At 35.5% G+C, this 21,014-nt stretch overlaps 1 protein-coding gene across 1 annotated transcript in view; it reads right to left on the bottom strand.

Moving 5' to 3' along the window:
• Window positions 1-21,014, bottom strand: part of LOC134136209 (dynein axonemal heavy chain 5-like) — a 162,285-nt gene that overhangs the window by 104,448 nt on the left and 36,823 nt on the right. Inside the window, exons 31-42 of the mRNA XM_062567962.1 lie at window positions 19,395-19,531; window positions 18,194-18,356; window positions 14,752-14,863; window positions 14,306-14,434; window positions 12,698-12,897; window positions 12,395-12,548; window positions 9,742-10,008; window positions 9,406-9,534; window positions 8,797-9,012; window positions 7,076-7,222; window positions 5,375-5,547; window positions 2,311-2,489 (exon numbers count right to left, since the gene is read on the bottom strand). Of these exons, the coding sequence (XP_062423946.1) occupies window positions 2,311-2,489; window positions 5,375-5,547; window positions 7,076-7,222; window positions 8,797-9,012; window positions 9,406-9,534; window positions 9,742-10,008; window positions 12,395-12,548; window positions 12,698-12,897; window positions 14,306-14,434; window positions 14,752-14,863; window positions 18,194-18,356; window positions 19,395-19,531 (2,006 nt within the window). The remainder of the gene's footprint in view (window positions 1-2,310; window positions 2,490-5,374; window positions 5,548-7,075; window positions 7,223-8,796; window positions 9,013-9,405; window positions 9,535-9,741; window positions 10,009-12,394; window positions 12,549-12,697; window positions 12,898-14,305; window positions 14,435-14,751; window positions 14,864-18,193; window positions 18,357-19,394; window positions 19,532-21,014) is intronic.

A 21,014-nucleotide genomic window follows, 5' to 3' on the forward strand; every position in this document is an offset into this window, starting at 1 on the left:
AGTCCAAAGCAGCTGGTACTCTTCACAAATGAAAGCACCAATGACTGACTCCTTTAGGAACAGCATCTTGCTTCTATAGCTTGACTGTTTTCTCTTAACAAGTAATGATCTGGCCTTGGTGATATACACAGTATTTACCTCAAGTAAGGACTACAATAATGAAATACATTCAGCACAAAAGTGATCAGCTTCTAGGAAACTTTAATCCACACTGAAGCATGATCTAATGGGATAGTGTGAAGTGTATTTTCTGCTCTCACTGATTATAGAAGCTTTGAGCCTGATTCAGCCTTCTCCAAGGTGGTAAATGCCTACATTCAGCTATAAAGACCAAAGCTAAAGCTAAAAGATTAGCTGAAAGACCACCTAACACTCTGAATGAAGACTGTGATCAAAGTCTCTGTTCTTGTGGCATAGCAGAACTTCTAACTAGAAGAATGGGCTCTTCATATGGGACCAGTTCAGGTCTGGGGAATGAACTCTCAAAAGAGCTAAGAATAGCAGTTAGCTCTACCATGTGCTACTTCCAAATAAGAGCTGCACTTCCTCAAATTCATGGTATGGAAATGGTAAGGTTGCTTTGGCAGGGAACATTTTTATCCTCTCTCTCTGTATCAATGTCTACTTTACTATCTTCTTCAGCTGTCCTGCCTGCTTCAAGCTGGCCCCTTACTGTAACTCCATCTGTAAAGTCCTCAGTGGAAGGGAAGGCAACAGGCAAAGGCATGTCTTCCTCACCAAAATAAATAAATAGAGAAAACTAAGAGATATGAGTGCCTTTTCAAAGCTCAAATCTCACAGTTCAGAGAAATGGAGGAGGCAAAAGCTGGCCGAGGCAAACAATGCAAGCATAGAAATGTTCGTATCTTATTTGTGTTTCTGTTCTTATACATGGTGTTCATCTTTTGGGTGTTCAATGAGTGAGAAGCAGGCCCTTCTGCAGAATTCATAGATACCCAACCTTTACTAGACCTTCAGAGCCATGACTAGAAAAACATTATAAACAGTATACTTTTTTTTCCCTTTTTTTCTTCCTTCTCTGTTCTATTCCTTTCCATATTTCCTTTTTATTATATGGCAATTAAAGATAATTAACAAATTAATGAGGCCTGAAAAGTATCTACAAAAGAGCAAAAGGATTAGGAGAAAGAAAGGTAATGCAGTGAAGTCAATACAAGCACTTCTTTTCATTTTTTTCCCCAAATATGTACTATTAGTCGTCTTGACCTAACTCTGCCACACACAGAGCCATTAAGATTACAGAGAAATTAAGAGAGAAAAGATGGAAAATCTTTTCACAATTAAAATATAAAATCATTCTAATCCATATGTGGCATAAGTTTCAGGCTTTCTATCTGTCTGAGAAGTTTAAAATTGGATACTCTTAATCTTTCAATTAAGCTTTTAAATAAAAAGTCAAAGACAAAAGTAGCTGCAAAAGTTGTTTCTATTAAAATCTTGGCCAGCAATCCTGGCTGCTTAATTAAAAATAGGAATTATCTCCGGGTTATATTTTAAACTTCAGGAATTGCTGTATTTTAATGTTCAGAAAGTAGTGGTGTTCTATTGTGTACCAATGCATATAACCCCCATATTTGCTGTAAAAGCAAAAAGAGGCACAATGAAGTTCACAGGTATCTAAATTATCATGTCTGCTTGCAGAACTGACTTCAGAGCTCTGCTTCTCATGAAAAGTTATCAGTTTGACCAATATCTCATTTTCCATGTTTCAAAAAGTTCTAGAATTTGAAACAAAACAGTATATCATTTGGTATTTTTTTCTCTTTTATACAAAATCATTGAGCTCTGGTTTCGTGTATCTTGCTTGACACAGGAATATGAAATACCCTCCAAGGAAATAAAGAAAGACTGGAAAGCAAGCAGGAATAAAAAGAAAAGAAAAGAGGAGCAATCAAATAACAGGAAAAGCTGGTAACTGGAAATAAGAGGAAATAGAGAAGAAAAGGCACAAGATGGCAGATAGAATGAAGTACTTAAGATGAGTGTGAAAAGAAAATTTGGCATGCGGACAAAAGGAGGAAGGTAGGGGTTGGAAAGAAGAGATAAAACAGAACTGGAATGGGGGAGGGAAGAGGAGATGCCACAGGAAAAAAAAAGGTAAAGGGAAAAAAGGGAAAAAATGAAAAGTAGAAAATAAGTAGAACCTGAGTTCCTTCCAGCCACCAGAACTGACTCTACTTCAAATAGAGAACAGAGAAACAAACATACATTGGTAAATCATGTACTAACTCATTAGTGACAAGACAAAAACTTGTGAGTCTAAAATGAACAAACCAAATTATTTCTTACCTTTATAGATACGGCCCAATCCTCTATAGTCCATTTGGTCTGAACAATTGAAAACAACCACATACTTTCCTAGACATTTGCCCATATCTTTAGTTGTCTCTGTTTTTCCTGTCCCTGCAGGTCCTGCTGGTGCACCACCCATACTCATGCCTAGGGCCTGTGCCAGAGTGATATAACACCTAGAGACAGAACAGAGAACTCTGTTAATCTCCTTCAACTGTTAATTAGTTGAAGTCCATTCATGTAACCACAGGAACTGTATTACAAAAACCTGAGGAGAGGAACTGAAATGAATGTGTTTCCTTGTGGTAAGCCCTCAGTCACTGCCTTTGTATGTTGTGAAGCTCGGTTAACGGATACTAGCTTTACTCCATCAACAGATAAGCATGCATGTAGCACAGTGATGACTGCAACAACCCAGAAAAAGTCCAGAGCAATTCAAAATGGTAAATAATACCAAAATCACAATACTAGACTATTGTGGTATTTTCACCCTAATCCTATCCCTTACTTCTATGACTCAGCCTCATTCTGCACCACTTAGATCAGCTTTGTTTCTGCCTTTTTGCCTATCAACCAATGCTCTCCCCAGAGTACACAAGATAGCCCCTCTGACTGATCTGGCAGTAGGAAGGTATGGAGGCTAGAAGCAGTTCTTGTCATTGCCCTTTCCCTACCTGGATGCCAAACCAGAGCAATATTGCCAGGTATGTGATGTGTTTGAGTTCCAGGAGGAAAATGGATGTCAGAGAAGGTTGTATTGGGCAATGGAGAAAAAAGAAGAGAGATCTAGAATTCCTATGGCCATCTTCTGCTTCAGCCACCATTCTGAGTTAACAATCCCAGGGTTGAGTCTCAGTATCCTCAGAGAAAATGGAGACTAATGAAGGATACAGGAAGAGAGCTGTTCCAACCTACAACCCTCCAAAATCTCAGTAAGGCCATGTGATCCTCAGTGGCTTTATGATATATCTGGCAAGGGGAGGAAATCTGCACTGAAAAAGGAACAGATGATACCAGCTAGTATAATTTCCTATAAAATAATATAGTACTCATTTTAACAAAATAGCAGTAATAACGTTTTATCACTTCAATACTCAGTAACCAGTTAATAGGCACTCAGGTAACTATGAAAAAGTAATGTTCCTAATAATTCTGCTCCTGAAACTCAGGAGAGAGTAAACTGTATACATGATGCAAGTCCTAAGAAGGAAAATAACATCTGTTTTAGTTTTTTTGGTTTGTATTAGGTTTAGTATATTGCAGAAACTTAATGTTCAAGAAAACACAATTTTGTGTTTCACATGATGTTTAGGAGCACTCAGTATCACTCCCATTACGTTAATACATTGTAGTATAGTCAGTGCATATTTATCATGTGCTTCAGGAATCTTTCTGAACATAAAATTATTAGCCAAGCAGCACTTGACTTCAAGTTGATTAATGAAAAGCACAGATGTTATTTCCTGAAAATTGTCAAAAGGTGATACAAATCCACTTGGCAAATACTGAAATTGAAAAACACCACTATGTGTAATAAATTCTGTTATTATGCAGTGTTACTTATAGATATAAGTTCCCTATGCTAACACTAAAAAACATCCTTGCTTCACGGAGTTCCACAAATGCTCTTTCTGTATTTGGCAGTGGATAGCCACCAGTCATGCACATCTTGTTTGGCTCTTGTAGGTTTGTCCAGAGACAGATACCTCTGTTCTTTTTGTTTTGTTTAAACTCATTCAGAAGACTCATTTTCTTCAATGATATCATCCTGTGACAGTTTTCAGTATCTTGTGATGTAGCACCTAGAACAATCCCTAATCAATCAGAGTGGATTTTCATTCTCTGATCAAATTCTGAATGACAGTGTTTTCTTGATAATGCCTCTCTTAGTGGGCAAAAAATAATGTCTGTATAGCAGTGATGCAGTCCCCACTAATCACCTGCAAACTTACTGCTGCAAACATATCTCTATCTAGCACAAGAATTCTGGGTAAATATTAGAGAATTTGGCATGTGTATGTTACATATTAAAAGTCACACTTCTATGTAGGTAGCCAAGCAAAGAAATTCGGATCTCTAAATAGCTCACTAGGCAAAAATACTGGTTCAGTAAGTTGCAAAAGTCTGAAATTTCACTATTAAATAAAATCTAATAGTACAGAGAGTGACTGCAAAGACTATTCCAACATTAATTCAATAGCCTGCAGCCACTCTTCACACAACATATGTCTAAGGCTGCACAGTATTTTGACACTACTTCTACCTGCATTTAAAACAAGTTCTGACACAACAAATTCATCTTCTTTTTTTTTTTTTTTTTTTTTCTTTTTTGGTAAAGCACTAGCAAGTACTTTAGGAGAATATCCATCTAATACAGTTTATAGTGTGCTGTACAACTCTCCAGCAGTAGAAAGTTCTCATTATATTTTGCTCACACAGAGCCTGTGTTTCTGTTTGCAGTCCTATAATTCTCCATAGGCCTTGGTATAAACTATATTTATACCAGTTATTTGACTCTATGATCTATGACCTGACTTACTACTTTTTCCTCTAAGTGACTTGAAATGATTTCATTTGCCATAATTCCAGATTCAGATGCAACCACCAGTATGTTGAATGCAGCAGCATACTGTTCTGTAGATCTACTCTGTTCAGGCTGGTGAAGTATATAGCATTCAGCTATACTTATCTCGAGCACAAGTTTGTCAGTGTCTACCACAGCACATCCATTCCAAACTTTCAAAGGTAAGTCAGGGCCCCTCATACAGGTGCCTGTTTTCCCTAACTGAATACATAAGCACTAGTTTCTGCTGTTCAGCACCAATACTACAACACTGTAGTACATAACAAAGTAAGAATTTTGACTCAAAGGAAACCGCTCATTTGGTTAGAGCATGGTGCAAATAATGCCAAGGTCATGGGTTTGATCCCCATATGGGCCACTCGTTTGAGGGTTGGACTAGATGATCTCCAGAGGTCCCTTCCAACCTTACCAATTCTATGATTCTATGATTCTAAGTCTTAGCCTTAGTGATATACACTGCAATCCTTTTATGATTACCTGTCAGTTAAAGGAGTTATAACAAGTCTGTCTGTACACCCTAAGTATTCATTGCAGTAGGTGAACTCTATATCAGTAATTTGGATAATGCATTTGTCCAGATCTTCAAGAAAGTAAAATCGAGACTGTTTTTGCCATTCAAAATCTGATGGAGATTTAATGTTCATACGGACCTATAATGGAAGAGAAAAATTATTAATACAGAAAAGAAACAGTATAGCAATCTATCTTCTGTTCTCTGTACAGAGGAAATGTCTAATATGCATAATTCAAATAGCAAGAGCTAGAAGAATGAGGACAGAATTAGGCAGGAGTCAAGACATCCAGAATTCTCTTCTGGGACTTATGTTATGCTCTGATCCTGTTGTGAAAATTACTTTGATTTTCCTCCAAACTGTCTACAGAGATTTTGAATTGAGTATTACAGAGATGTTGAAAAAGACTGATGGAAAGCTCCATTAGAAAAAAAAAAAGCCCTATAAATAGTGGTTACACAGCATAGTATCTGATGCTATTATTCACAGAAATATTAAATAGTGGGCAAAGCTAGGATTTATTGTATGCAAGTCTGTATTTTTGTTTATTTGGAATGCACTTTTCAGTTGGAGTTGTCACACAGATGTTCATATTTGTTGTAGATTAATATACCTTAATTCCTAATTTTTGACACACATGATCTCAAATCCACCAGCTTGTAATCTCGCTTTTTAGCATTGTAGACATGGTCTATTTAAGATGAAGGAGAGGTATATTTGTGCCATGTGTTCCCTGCTTGCCTGATCCCTGCCAAAAATCTCTTCACCATATGAACCTATTCAGGTCTTTGCTGGATTATCACCCACTTCTCTGCACTTGTTCTCAATCACAAAAAGACAGGTTTAGCTGGTGAAATAATGTTTTGAGAAAAAGGAATAATACTAGATGTACCAATCAAGGATAATTTCCCCAATTTTGGGCTTGTCCCTGATTTTTCATGTCTGATGTTTTTATTTCACGTAAGGCCCTTTAAAATTAACCAATTTGCTTCTGTGATTTAATTTTACAGTAATATGGCATTAAATAAATTGATGTTGAAATGTCCAATTCAGAAAATAATAATGAAAATGAATTTAAAATTATGGGTAGAGGATATAGCCCCATGCTTAACTTAGAAGCTGGTAGTTTTCTTCCTAACTTTCAGCATTTTTCTTTACTATTTTCTGCCTTTCTTTACATGAGCATTTAATATTTATCTTTCTAATATATATGCATAAATTAATACTGTATTGAATTACTGACTTTTGCATGATTCAACATTTTTAAAAGTTATTTTACTTCCATTTTTCTAATTATAGCTTCATATATTCAAAATACTTATCTAAAAGAAGCTTGATGAAATTCACTTATAAAAAGTCAATTTAAAAATATCCATTTGGTTACCATTGTTACCCTTTCAAATATACCAAGCCTCACCACTTAATCTTTCAACAACTACTACCTTAAATCAACACAGAGATCATGCTAGAAATCATAAGACTGATAGCAATACTAAATGAATTTTTCCTTTTACATTTCAATTACATAATATATTAAGCTTTTAATCAGAGAGAATACTAATTTAAAATGTTAACCCTTCTGCTCACAGTGAATTTCGTTATAAATTATTTCATATGTACAAAAACTTCCATGCAGGATGTTTGTTAAAAATTTTCAAAAACTTACCAAATCATCAAAGATATCCTTCTGGTGTACGTGAACAGTGATTAAAGTTTCGTATTTTGTGCGTTCCATTCTTGTCAGGTTGTGTGTTGTCATGTCAATCAAATCATTTAAAAGACCCCCAAACTTCTGATTTGTTGCATGCATTACCTTTTCCACATAGCAAGAAAGGTCATATTAATACAAACACCTTTGCTCTTCCAGTGTTTAGAATAAAAAAAAAAATTCTTTTGCAAATATAGGGACCCACAACACTGCCAGTTTGCTTTGTATTTATTAGGTCTGGAGGCCTCAACCGGGTTCGGCAGATTGCCCCTGCTACATGCATTCTGTAACAATAAAGTTACACCTATGTGAACAGGTCACATGAGAAGATTTTATTGTAGGACTGCTGTCCCTTATAACGTATATTATATCTTTAGCTGATGGCATTCCTGTGTATTTTCAGAACCAGCAACCTTTGCTTTTGGGATTGCACATCAGTCCAACCAATATAATCTCTTTAGGGGGAACATTAACCTAAAGATCTATCTCATTCCCTATGCAAAGGAGGAAGAAAGTCTACTGCAATTTTAAATATCAATGCCTGAAATAATCATTTCCTTTGTGGACCAGGTTCTATTCCCAAATTCCATGGAAAACAATGTTCACCTAGGTAAATAGCATCAGCCTCTGTCAGTGACTTTCCTGGTACACAATAAAACATAGAAGGCTGAGGTCTCAAAGGACAACTCATATAAATTCCTGTTCCAAATACGTAAGGGAATGATCATACTAGTATTCTGTGAACATATGCAAATCTAAAGCTCATGTTGTATGCTGAGAAACAACTGTTAAAAACACTCCAGAACTAATGCAGAAATAACATCCCCTAAACACAACATACCCACACTTTTTGACCCACGTGAATAGATGTTGTTAAGTCATGCAAAAGCATCTTTGAGTATAGTTACAATATGAACCTGAATGGAATAGACAGAGGTCTATGCTCATTTAGATATTTATATAATGTAGAAAATACAGCGCTAAATGGTCTCCTCAGACTAGAGTTATTCTTTTAATTAAGTATCACAGTACAGCATGTTACTTTCCTCTGCATTTACTTTGCGATAGGATGGTGTTAGCAGTTCTTAGCCCAGTCTCACTACATATTGTTAATTAATGGTAATTTGAAACTCTCTAGTTCATATCCTCTCCTTCCTCCTTCACAGATTTAGTGTTATTGAAAACACTTTGGTGTTAGCAAGTGTTTGAGATTGAACCAGTGTCTCCCTGAATGACTCCTATTCTTTCCTTCCCCTTAAGAAAGACCTCAAAAACTGAAAAATCTAATATTCCCTGTTATAGTAGACCAACACCCATGAAGCACATTTATTTCCCCAAATACAGGGGGTCCCTGATTTTTCCCAAATCTCATTTTGGGAAAGTAACAGGATGAGATTACCCATATTCCCAGAATAACAGCTTGTCCCTTCCTAAAATGGCTATGCTGACAGAACATAGGTAAAAGACATGGGATAAGGAACTATTTAAAAGGTCATGGTGGGAAGTAGGGAGGAAGGTATGACCTCTTAAGACATGTTATCATTCTGTTTTCCTGTTGGTTTACTTGTCATTCTGGTTACTTCATTAGCATTTTGTGCTTTTTCCTACATTTCAATATTAGCTTGTCACATTATGTTAAAAACGTTTTTAATTAATCACCAAAGTTCATTAAGTACTACCTTTTTGTCTGTTTTGGTACTGTTCAGTGCACTCTCTGCATCTCTGGTCCAGATCATTTGAATTCCCAGAAGTCCTATTTGTGCAGGAAACATTGCCTGAAAGTCATACAGCTTAAATCCTGAGTCGCTAATGGCTACAGATGCCTGTCTAATGATGGCGTGGACTGTTTTCCTAATTCCATTCAGCAACTGACCTAACCATAATTCCACGCTTCCCTGAAATAAACAAGAAAGCACTTTTAAAGAATTAGTTTATGAATAATTCACAAGGACAAAAGCCGTATGTGACTTCTTTTTCCAGCCCTTAGTCTTGGTGCTCCCATTTCCCTCTTCGTTATTCTCTAATCTTTAACAGATTATTATTATTCTCAGGCTCACCTGGCTTCTAGAGGTGAACTGGGCACTTCACATTAGTACTGGTGAAAAACAGCTAAAGTAATCTTTACATAATTACACAAGTGTCCCATCTTTTCTGCAGTTTACTCTTGCTGTTCAAATCTGAAGGCTTTCACTCAGCTACTCAAATAATAGCACACAGCAACTGTGAGTCTCTACAACATAAATCTGCTTTAAATAAGGTCATGAAAAAGTGTAATACACTTCCTTTACCTGAGCTAAAACCGGTTCAATAATATTGACCTGTTCTCCTTCTTGAGATTCAAACAATAAAATCTGGTCGTAGTTCTTTTCATGAAATCTCACTCGGTTAACATTGTCAAACAAACTCAATAAATGTGCCTACAATAAAATCAGAAAAATAAAATAAGCTCCATAAGCTGATCTGATATGTCATTCTTAATCTACCTTCAAATTCTGCATTAGAAAATTCTATAGATCTTTCCACAAGTTAAAGAAGTTCACTCATCTACATAACAGGAAACTCTCTACAGTTCTCACTTTAGCAATATTGACTGTAAGAACATTACATTGCGTTATTACTTGTACCTGAATAGTGTGGGAATCTGATGCTTGGCCAAGGATTTCCAAAAGAGCTGGGTCAGATACAAAAAAAAATCTCGGAAATATTAACCGTTTTTTTTCCAAATATCCAGTTAGTGATTTCTGACAGATTTCTAGTTGCTCCAACAAATGTGGTAAAAGCTGCGCCAGCATCTCATCTCCAACACAGCACTGCACAATATTCAATGTCTCATGGGCTTTCTGCATAATTTTCTGCCATGATTTATCAATATTCTGAAATCTTCTGGCTTCCTGAAGTACATGAAAAATGCATTAGCTCATGTTTATCAAATCATAAAAAATTTAAAATTCTGTAAGACAAGGTACCATTTAACATCCTGTTTGTCTCTCAAGTCTTTTTTGCAGAATTTCTTCTGTCGGAGCAATGTGTGAATACTTATAATTACAATGGTCAAAGTTCAAATTGCAAGAGACAGAGTCCAATGAAGCAGCTCTGGAAAAACATCTTCCGCTTAATGGTGGGTCCCACTATTGTCTGTACACTACACATCAGAAAACCCCAATATCAGCTTTCTCACAAATGACAGTTTTCTTGATAGTGACATTGAATGTCACCTACTGGCTACTCCATACAGGTTATGAGGAGTATCTTGTTAGTGGTAATACTTAACAAACACAAATAGTATAAATACTCTGAAACTGTCACCTGTAAAGTATTTTAAGTGAAAGGAAACAAATTCTCACATATTGAAAGTACTGAAGAAAAAGTATTTTTCTAAGCTGGATATACTGACTTTCGAAGCTTTCTTCCCATACAATAGAAGAAAAGTTAATGGGGTCCTAAAGAATCAGAGGATGAGAAGCGATCAAGAGATCATCCAAGTCTATTTCTCTGTCACAAGACAGGATCACATCCATGTCATTTTTGACAAATATCCGTCCATGTTGTGTTTACAGACTTTCAAAACTGGAAATTCAGAAGCCTGTCCAGGTAATCCTTGCTACTCATAACTCTGTTCTAACACCTAATATAAATCTTTCTTGAAAGCCAATTACTTTTCATCATATTCAGGGGTAGATAGAACATATTGCTGTTCTCCTGCTGAGACCAGCCTTTATACATATGAAAACTTAACAGGTCTTGCCCTCGATTTTTCTCTCCTTCAAGCCAAACAAGCCCAGTTTGTTGAATCTTTTCCTATGTGTCATGCTTCACAGATAAAACTTTATTTTTCTCAGCCTCTTCCATACTCTCTCAAATTTGTCTATGTGTTTCTTTAATCAAAATTGGGTATGATAATCTAGTTATTGGTTACTTCTCTTAATACATTTCACTTTTGTGTCTGCACTTTATATACCATCATGACTGGCTCATTCACATCCCTTATAACTCCTGGCTCCTCTTCTAAACAGCTGCTGCTTAGCCAGTTTTTCCCTTCTTGTACTTGTACAATTAATGATTTCTGTCTCTGTGTAATATTTTTCATTTTCTATGTGGACTGTTTCTCACCTCCTTATTAACTACTGGATGCTTACAAACTGCTTGTTTATTTGTTGCAGTATTCATCCAGAAGATGCAATTAAACTGACTGGTCTATGATTATTTCACCATCAAGCTCTTCCATCTCCTCCCTCTTTAAAGAGGGTTTTTTCCAAACTATTGCTTCAGGTATCATCCTAACAAGATAACTGCTTTAGCATTTACCAAATGCTTTAGCTGTGCTCTGGTATTTGTTCATCTGCAAAAACTGCTTATTGACTCTCTGCTAAACATTAACAATATAAATATATCTCATGAACTAAAAAAATGTATTATCTTAAATAACAGTTAAGCACGCTTTATTTAAATTACAAAAATTAATGTTAATTTTGGAAAGTGTAAACTTTTAATTAGAAACCATGTGGCCTGAAAAAAATTCTATTTAATAATTTGACAAGAGTCTTAGTTTTGATAAATTATAGAACTGGCTGATGTGGTGTACTATGCAGTGAACTAAATGCAGTATGCAGTGTACTAAATTCTGCTATATTAAACTCATATAAAACTCTCCTAGTATTAGGAGACAGGTAACAGAGAAGATGACTATTGTTCTGCTATTTCTCTCCTGCAAAAAGTCAGATCATTCCTTAAATTTTTTGCAATCGCCATCATGGAAGGGCATAATTGCCTTCTGATGATGTTATAATGTTCACACACATTACCATACCTGTGGCTACCCAAGTCTCACAGAATCCCTTTGTTGGACTTTATGCAGAATCCTACCAAGGATAGAATTCATAAAGAAAATTTGTCATTGCATGATTACATAACTTACAGCCTATAAACATGTGTGTATAAGGAGTGAGAGAGGTTTACAAACATGGGAGAAGTGATAAAAAAAAGTCCTGTCCCATTAGGTAATACCAAGCCCCATGCAGTCATATGGCTCACTCATATGACAAGCTAACAAAGACATTTCAGCCTGAATTATAAAAAATGCTGTTTCTGTAGGTTTGACTAAGTTCTAAAGTGGTTTGACCAAGCGGATCTCAGTTTGGCAAAACTCCCTCTGAACTACCTGTGCACAACCCATAACTTTTATATCATTAGATGCACTTGGAAGTAAATTCTGTGATGTGGCTAATGTCTTGATATAACATACTACTATTAAGATATTGTTATCATAAATCAACACACCTGAGGCAGTTGTTTTGCAATGTCTCCACCAACAAAAACAGCTTCAAGGTAAATCCAGAGGTTTTGCACAGAAATCCAGTTTTCAATTATTTCTGTAGTATTGGTCAACTTCTGGACCCACAGCTGTATAGTGGACTTGAATGGTGTATTATACCTGTATGAACATGAGTTAAAGGGGGGAAAAAAAAAACAAGATGAACATTGTTTACTATTGGTTTTGATTAGATTTAGACAATATTTATTATTATTTATTTAATATTTATTATTTAATAAATATTATTTAATATTTATTAATTTTTGTACCTATTGCTCATGAGCGAGCCCAATATCATGAGGCTGTCTTCCACCAAAGCTATTTTCTCCAATATATCTGACCCTTTTAGAAGGAGTTCTCCTCGAGTTTTGAATTGGCTGAAAGTAAAAGCCTGAGTACTCCATTCGCTAACAACATGCTTCAGTTTTGCTTCAATATCCTTTTCTTTAAGAGCACCGATGCAGACATCCTAGGTAAAATTAAACTATTAAGTGATATTCCTCTAAGGCTAATACACACACATACACTCAAAAAGGCAATTAAAATTCATCAGCCTGAGCCAGACTTCAGTGTAATTTGCAGCTAATGAAAATACACACTGAAACATTTCAAAATTATTATATTACAATACTAGATTATGTTACAGCACTGTTTTTAACTACACTATTTTAAGGGCTATACTCTGTCTTCACTAAGACTTATTTTATTTTATACTTTTAAAAATTCACTGATGCAGTGAAACTGGAAGCAGAATCTGCCTCTCTTTAAGTATTAGAATTTGAAGGCAAATATACCTCTAAATTCTCCACCACACTGAGGGGATTACAAAAAATACACATTACCAATCAAAACCAGGAAAATGTCCAAGAATAGAGTGGACATGGGCAATATGGCCTTCTGCTGGTATCTGAAGACTGTAAGGACAGGCCTGCCATAAAATTGTCTATTGCATCAGAGAGAAATGGAGCAGATATTCAGATTAGATACCCTAAATTCAGGTTCAGGAGTGTAATGGGTGTCATCACAAGTTTAAAGTCTTACCATGAATGCAAGACAATCAGGCTGAACCTTCTACAAGCCTTAAACATTTGTCTGGAAACTGTATACAGCAGAGATATGATTTCATGTTTTTGTTTTAGAAGTGTTCCTTTGTTGGAACAAGATAAATTAGGTCACTGCTATTGAGGATCCATAGACCTAGCTAACAGATTCACAATTCTAGGGAAGTTAGAAACTGCTGCGTTTTTTTCTTCTTTATTTTTAGCTATATTTTGTTCTTGCAAAAGGCATCAATAGCATAAAGCTAATATACTTTCTAAATAACAATTGTCCTCAAAATGGATAAGGCAATAGCTTTGTACCCTGTATGCATTTTATCAGCCTTCTCATTTCTTTCTCTGCTCTTGTAATAAGAGTCTGTTTTGAAAAACAAAAGAACTCTGTTCTCCTTTAATCCTACATCCTCTATTTCTATTGTGTTCCAAAGAAACTAAGTATTTTGAGCAGTTAACAAGATCAGACTTATACCAAGTATTTTTTCCTCTCTGATGAGGCACTTAAAAGAATGAAAAGATTACAAATAGGCAGACTCCAAAACAGAAGCACAAGAGCAGCACATTATTCTTAAAATAGCAGAATTCCTTCTATGGAAAGATTAACGTAATACCAGCTATCTATTTAATTATTCTCTATGATAAAAGGAAATAAACTAACCATCATTGCTAGTATCAGCTACCAAACTCCATTCTTCAAATAAATTCTCCAAATAAAGTCAAATTTGTTTATGCTAGAAAGCTGACCAGAAACACTGGATTCCAAAAATGCATAATCCCAGATCACAAGTCAATCATCAAAAGCAAACAGAAAAGTACACATACCTCAATATCTTCTTTATATTTTAATAAAGAAGCATCCACTACATTCTTTAAAGAGAAATTTTCAGAGTAAACATCAAAGTGATGGCCAGTTATTTGTGCAATTCTTTCCCAGTGTCGTGACTCCATTGCCTAGAAAAATCCATAGGAATTAGAGAAGATTTTTAAAAGTTGTATTATTCTTACATACAAATGATCATATAGTTTTCTACTGCAACTATTAAACAAATTCAGAACAGTCTTAATCTCCATTCCATTTAAAGCATTAATAATTCTTCTAATCACATTAAGTCTTTTGTTTTACTTTTCTATAACTGACTTTTTGCCATAAATGAAACTTCTTCGATCTATAAAAAAGAATTGCAGGAACCATCTTATAGTCCTACAACATAATCTTAAATACAATTTCTCAAGTGAATCTTATCTGTAAATTATTATGCTGAATATACTTTGTTTGCCATCATTTCAAGCAAAGGACAGGTCTCTGTGAAGTCGTCAATTTTCTTCTTTAGGTCTTGAAAAGCTTGCCATTCCTTCAGTGCTTTAGGTAATTTACAGATTCTTTAAAAAAAAAAAAAAAAAAAAAAAGAAAGAAAAAAGAAAAAAAGAAAAGAGAAAGGGAAAAAAAGAAAGAAGAAATATTAGATTCTAAATACTCACAGTTAACCATTTAATAGTGCAATATATTCTCATTTTTCAACCAGTTGACCAGTAGACTGTAAATGAAAACCTAGTTTCTGACTAGCAACATAAAATCTAGTTGATTGTTTCTTTGATCAGAAACCAGGCATGAAATACTGTTGAAGATGGTAAAAATCACATTAGAATGGTTTGGTTTCTATTTCAGTTTGAATTCAATGAGGTTAACTTTACACTCAAATCCATGTCTGAACTTAAGCCTTTGTAAGATCAGTATTTTATTACAAAGCTGAAAATACAACCAATTTTGTAAGGCAGGAAATTAATTAAATAATATGCATTTTTTTCAAGCAAAATGAGGTACACCCTAAAATGTACCAAAAATGACCTGTTTGCCAGCAGAAAAATACTTCAGATTCAATCAGAAAAGTCCTATTTTATCCCTAGTTTGCTGAAAGAGGTTTAAAGAAAAATCTTTCTTTATGCACAATTTCAAGATGAACAAAAAATGAAAATGAAGAATCTCAGCTACTGTGAATTGTCACAGCTCTACTTGCTTCTAATAGGTATGCCAATTTTCATCTGCCAAAGATATGGATCAAAGACTGACAGCAATTCTTAAGCAGCTCAACGGCAGGAAGGAAAAATGGCATAAAGCCAACTTATTATGAAAAATTCCTTCATAGGAATTGTCCATTTTTCACAGTTCAAAATAAGGCAGATTTGTCACACAACACTGGAACATGTGTGAATTCTTCAATTCTTGCTGGTATATGAGGTATACAAACATATGCATACTGTCACAGTACTGCAACAATCTATGCAGTCTGTCATCGTGAATCCAACTATAGATAGTATCAAATGTGATATAAGAAAAGCACTGCAGAATGGGATATTTTACTCTGTCATGTCATGAGGCTTTAACAGATAGTTTCTGGCTATTTCTATGCTAAGGCACAACAGCTAACATTCTTAAAAATTTTGTCTTACATTGGATTTTGGAAATTGGATTTCTTAGATTGGTAATTAAACTTACTTTTTCTTTTTTTTTGTCTGGTGCTCAGCAATAATTTCTAACAAGTTCTGTAAGTTATGTACTATAACCAAAAAAAAAAAAAAAAAAAAAAACCACCTATTCCATTAATCAGGCTTAAATTTACTGGACATTCTCTTTATATTTTATTACAATAAAACATAAAGGGAAACTTTTATTCTAACTTTTGTATCATATTATTATTTCAAAAGTGGTAGCAAAAAAGAACAATATCCTAAAGAACTGTGCATCTCTTCACAATTATACTATAACACTAACTGGATTTCCAGTATTCTGGCACCTTTCCTAACATAAGATAGCATCTTAGTCATTTTTGTGGGTATCGCCCCATGAGAGTTCTCTAGAATTAATGAAAGTAGTCTGATGCAGTTTTACAGGCAAGTCTGCCAAAGAAAGGATAGTACTGGATTAGGCCATTATTACGAAAAATATTTGCAGCCTATTGACAGCCACCCAGCTCCAAAGATAGCTCAACACTTGAGAGGGAAAAATAAAAAGGTAAAAAAAAAATGAGGTAAAAAACACGCAACTTTCTAAAACTGTTGTCACACACTGTCTTTCTTTAGAATTCCAGGAGACAGAAGAACTTGTAAAAAAATATTAACTAATAGATCTAACTGTAGAAAAATGATAATGCAAAATACTATTTCTTGTTGAAATAGTAAGACTTACAGATGTTGTCCGAATGCAGAAATTTATACATCTTTTACATTCATTTTTACTACTATTCTAAATACAATTCCATGAGCTTCTTTTCAAGGTAATGATTAAAGGCCAACTATCACAGCTTTTCCAAAAAAGGAAGAAAATCTCCATCCTGCCCTTTCATTGTGTACAAAAAATGGCCCCTACCAAAAGAGTAGCGTGCTCAAAATACTATAAGCCTAAAAAGTCTGCACATAGGAAAACCTTCCTATCCTTCTCAAAGATTTTGGTTGACAGGAAGAACAAAGGTTAATTTCCTCCTCTTGAATGATAATAAAATGTAACTGAAGTCTCTCTTAGGTCAAATTGGTGAATCCAAAATCAAAAGCTGATCAGAACTATCGGTAAAGCGAAGAGGCACACACTGGCTGTTCCAGAAGAGAGGATCTGCAGAAAAGAACACTCTTTACATTGAGTATGAACTTGCCTTGATATAACTCATTGAGAAAGCAGTTAGAGCCACTGTGTAACATGGTAAAGAAAATGCTCAAACAAATACAATAACAGAAGAAAGAAAATAGAGACTGTTCATGACATTTTTTTCAGCAATGGATAAAATAATTATACATTTGTTTTGAGACTTTTGCATGTAATTTGGTTCTGATGTATATTTTATAATTCTTACAACATAGACTTGTACAGATAACTATTCAAGGAATAGATGCACAGAATATTAAGGTCTGCATATAGAATATCCACTCCTCCATGTAACAAATGTCCCTTTTTCTAGCAACTCTGTCCATGCTCAAGCACCAGGATTCAGAGATCAAAGAAAACTGAGCATAGAGGAAACAGGGCTAAATCCTGCTATTTCATGAGCCCCTGACTCTGAAAGAACAAAGTAACAAGGTAGGTTATGGAAGTGCTGCAGACTTTGCCATGGCTGCTCAACAACTGAAGCTGAGTCTCTACCAACACAGCAGAAAGCAGAAAGTATGGTTTCAGCTATCTGTATGCGATGTGAAAAACATCATTCCTCTCTAATGTCTTAATAAATAATCCCGCAGAATTTAGTGTAGCTACCTACCCTCGTTGAAATAATGATTTCATTCCATACAAATGTGCAGAAGCAGAAAGTCATGTCAAAATTTTGCCTAACATCACAGACTAATTCATTAGGTGTAAATCAACTTACTGAGAAGGTGAGCTATGAAGTTCAGCTATGATGGTAATTTATAATATTTATAATTATCTTGCCACAGGTTCATTCACCTTCAGTTTAAGGATATTAATTAATTAAGCTACAACAGTTAAATCATGTCACTAAAACTCCATAAGCCTGGAGGGACTTGCAGACTTACCTAAGACTATGTCTTACCTACTGATTGCATCACAGTCTGAAACTTTCGCAATTGTACTGAGCACTTAAGGAAGCCTGAATTTGAAATAAATTAATATATTTTTGCCCCACAGGGCAGCTTCCAAAAGTTAGCGAACACAAAAACATGAAAAATATAAATTGTATGCACTTCAACAAATAATTAGTAACTTACTTGTTTTGAAAATCTAGAAGTTCACTGTTAATTTTTTCAATATTTAAATCATTCCAAAGTATTTCATTGTATCCGTTGATATTAGCAGTGACTGAATTATAAAGACTGTAAAGTTTCTGAAGCAATGAAAGCTCACGTTTAATTTTGTGCAGTTCGGGATACTCTGTTGCAAAATTTAGAAGAATAAATTTGTGAGCATTAATTAGAAATAATTGTACTCATAGACATAAATGTATTTCTAAATTTGATAATAAATATATGACATCAGATTTTCATTCCTTTAGATAGTGTCTAATAAGACAAACTTTTTCAATTACATTATATAAGGACGTCAGATTTTGATGCATGATAATTACTTAAATTGCTCGGTTTGTAATTACTTAAATTGCTGCACTTATCTCTAGCAGTGATGTTGAAAAAGTAGCTGAATTGGCTACAAAGGAGTATACTGTAGCTTTATAGAAAAGCTGAAATACTCTCCAACTAAGTCTTCACCATTTAGTTAAGGGGGGGGGGTTGGATTTTTTTTTTTTTTTTTTTTCGCATTCAAAATAAACCTGTAGAATACACTATGCACTGAAAATATTTAAAACACACCTCTCTAACTGAAATGTTTTATTTGATTTCTCTTATTTCCTTGGCATTTCCCTGTATATATATCATGGTTATTGCAAATGCCTTCAGATAGAAAAATGGCTAAAGTTAGTATTTATGAATTCAAGTGCGTTTCGAACTTTCTGCTTTAAATAAAGTAGGAACTAAACTAACTAACCAACTAAATTAACTAAACTTAATTCCCACTATGCTTTCCAAAACTTGAAGTGGGTCTGACTAGGGACCCAAGATGATATAACAACACAAGTGAATTCATTCTGTATCTGTGCATGGTCAGTTTGGATATTTCATCAACATGTTCCTTATGCTGGGACACAGTGTGGAAACATGTTTAATTCTGAACCAAAAAAGCAAGAGAATTAAGCAGCTGGACCTGGGATGTAGGAACAGTGCTTTTTTTTTTTCAATGGATGTTTAGGTAAGGACAAATTGACAGTCACTGCTTCACATGAATACTTTCAGATGAAAGACAATTATAACGGACTACAATTTCCTATAATTAATTCAGCATTGAAGGCATTTAGCAGGGCCCACCAGGAAAATTTAGTAGCCTAGTATCAGGTGTCCATGTTCCCTGACAGATTACCTGTGATAGGAAGACCAAATAACTTTTCTCCACCAGAAAAAGTGATATACTTCCTCCACAGTTCATCAAATTTGGCTTGAAAGACCTGTAATCTGTCACTTGCTTCCTGGGGAGGAACATCCTCCCTACTGGGGCCCCTGTAGAAACCAAAACAAATTCAATACAACTATCAACCATATAGGTTTCACAAAAAATACAACAGAAGTTTAAAACACAGACCTGACTTACTGAAAAGCATTTAACCTTTTAAACACTTTTTCCTTGAAATTTTCACAAAAGATACTAGAATCCAAAGTACAATTTTGCATCCCCCAAATTACACATAGAGTATTCCCTGAAGGAAATCCCAGTATCTCTTCTAATAATACAATTCATTGGGGTTATCAACAGATAATATTAGAAACAGCTATAAAGATCTATAAATGTTTTCTCTCTGTAATTTGCTATTTCTTTTCTTCTGTAAAAATACATTATAATGATGATTTTCTTTTATATTCTTAATAAAAATGGAAAGATAGCAAGTATAATTCAGGGGTGAAAACTGTGGTAGCTGATGCTTAGCCATAAATAAGCAATTAGAAAAACAGAAGGAAGACTTTGCCCCAACGAGTACATCTCAGCTGGTAGACTGAGTGTAATTTCCAGCTTTCAGGTCTGAGACCATTTCTTGGCTGCATCTTAACAAAATTTTGGGATGATAGCTGCCAAGTACCTCATGCTACTGTGCCATGGTTACCTCTAGATTGAAATAAAGGCACAAGGGCATCAGAGAGTAAAAAAGCCTGGCTGCTCTGCAAGAGAATCCAAGCCAGGAGCCAAGTGCAGTAACACAGCTGGCAGAGGTAGTAGCTTTGGCAGTTGGGACTCAGTTCCACACTACCCAAGCAAGGTGAGGTAGGCAGGCCTAGCAACGGTAGCCAGGTTCAATTTAAAGTTCAGATCTCCAGTCAAGTCAACGTCACATCCAAGGTCAAGCTAGAAAGGCAAGTCAGCAAGTCTGGGAGAAGAGCAGGTCCAGTGGTGGTGACCAAAGTCAGATACAGATCACCAGGCAAGTCCATAGTGACAACACAGGTCTGAGATCAGACCAGGAAACGAGTCTGTAGGTTGGGGTCCAGGTCTGGATCAGTGGGGCCCATGGCCAAGCACCAGCATGGCTGCACTGTGGCAACGGCTGTAGCTCTGGCAAGGCCAAGCATTAGAATCTCAACCTAAAAGCAGCTCCCATGGGAAGAGGAGCACTAGCTGAGGCTTCCCCATACAGCTGCCTGTGAGTGCTCTCTCCAAGGTCACCAGTCTAAGTGGGGAGCCCTCAGATACACTATCTCTAAGTTGGCCCTGAGCCTAAGAAACCAAACTTCCAGGAAGAGGGATGTTCTCAGGTCCTTACAATGAGCAAAACAGCAGCACCAATATGTTTCCACGAGTTCTTCATCTGGACAGCTCAAGAACTAGGACTGCAAACAGCACAACACATGCATCTACATTAGCAACTTAGTGCTCTAGACAGGTTCCTTTTAGGTACAAATTCACCTTTTGTTTATAGCTGGAATCTTAAGGCATGCACTCAAACACAAATACAGCTTCAATAAGCTTCACTCCTGGTGAAGACAAGGTTGA

This window comes from Rhea pennata, chromosome 2 (assembly GCF_028389875.1).
Source record: "Rhea pennata isolate bPtePen1 chromosome 2, bPtePen1.pri, whole genome shotgun sequence".
NCBI lineage: Eukaryota > Metazoa > Chordata > Aves > Rheiformes > Rheidae > Rhea > Rhea pennata.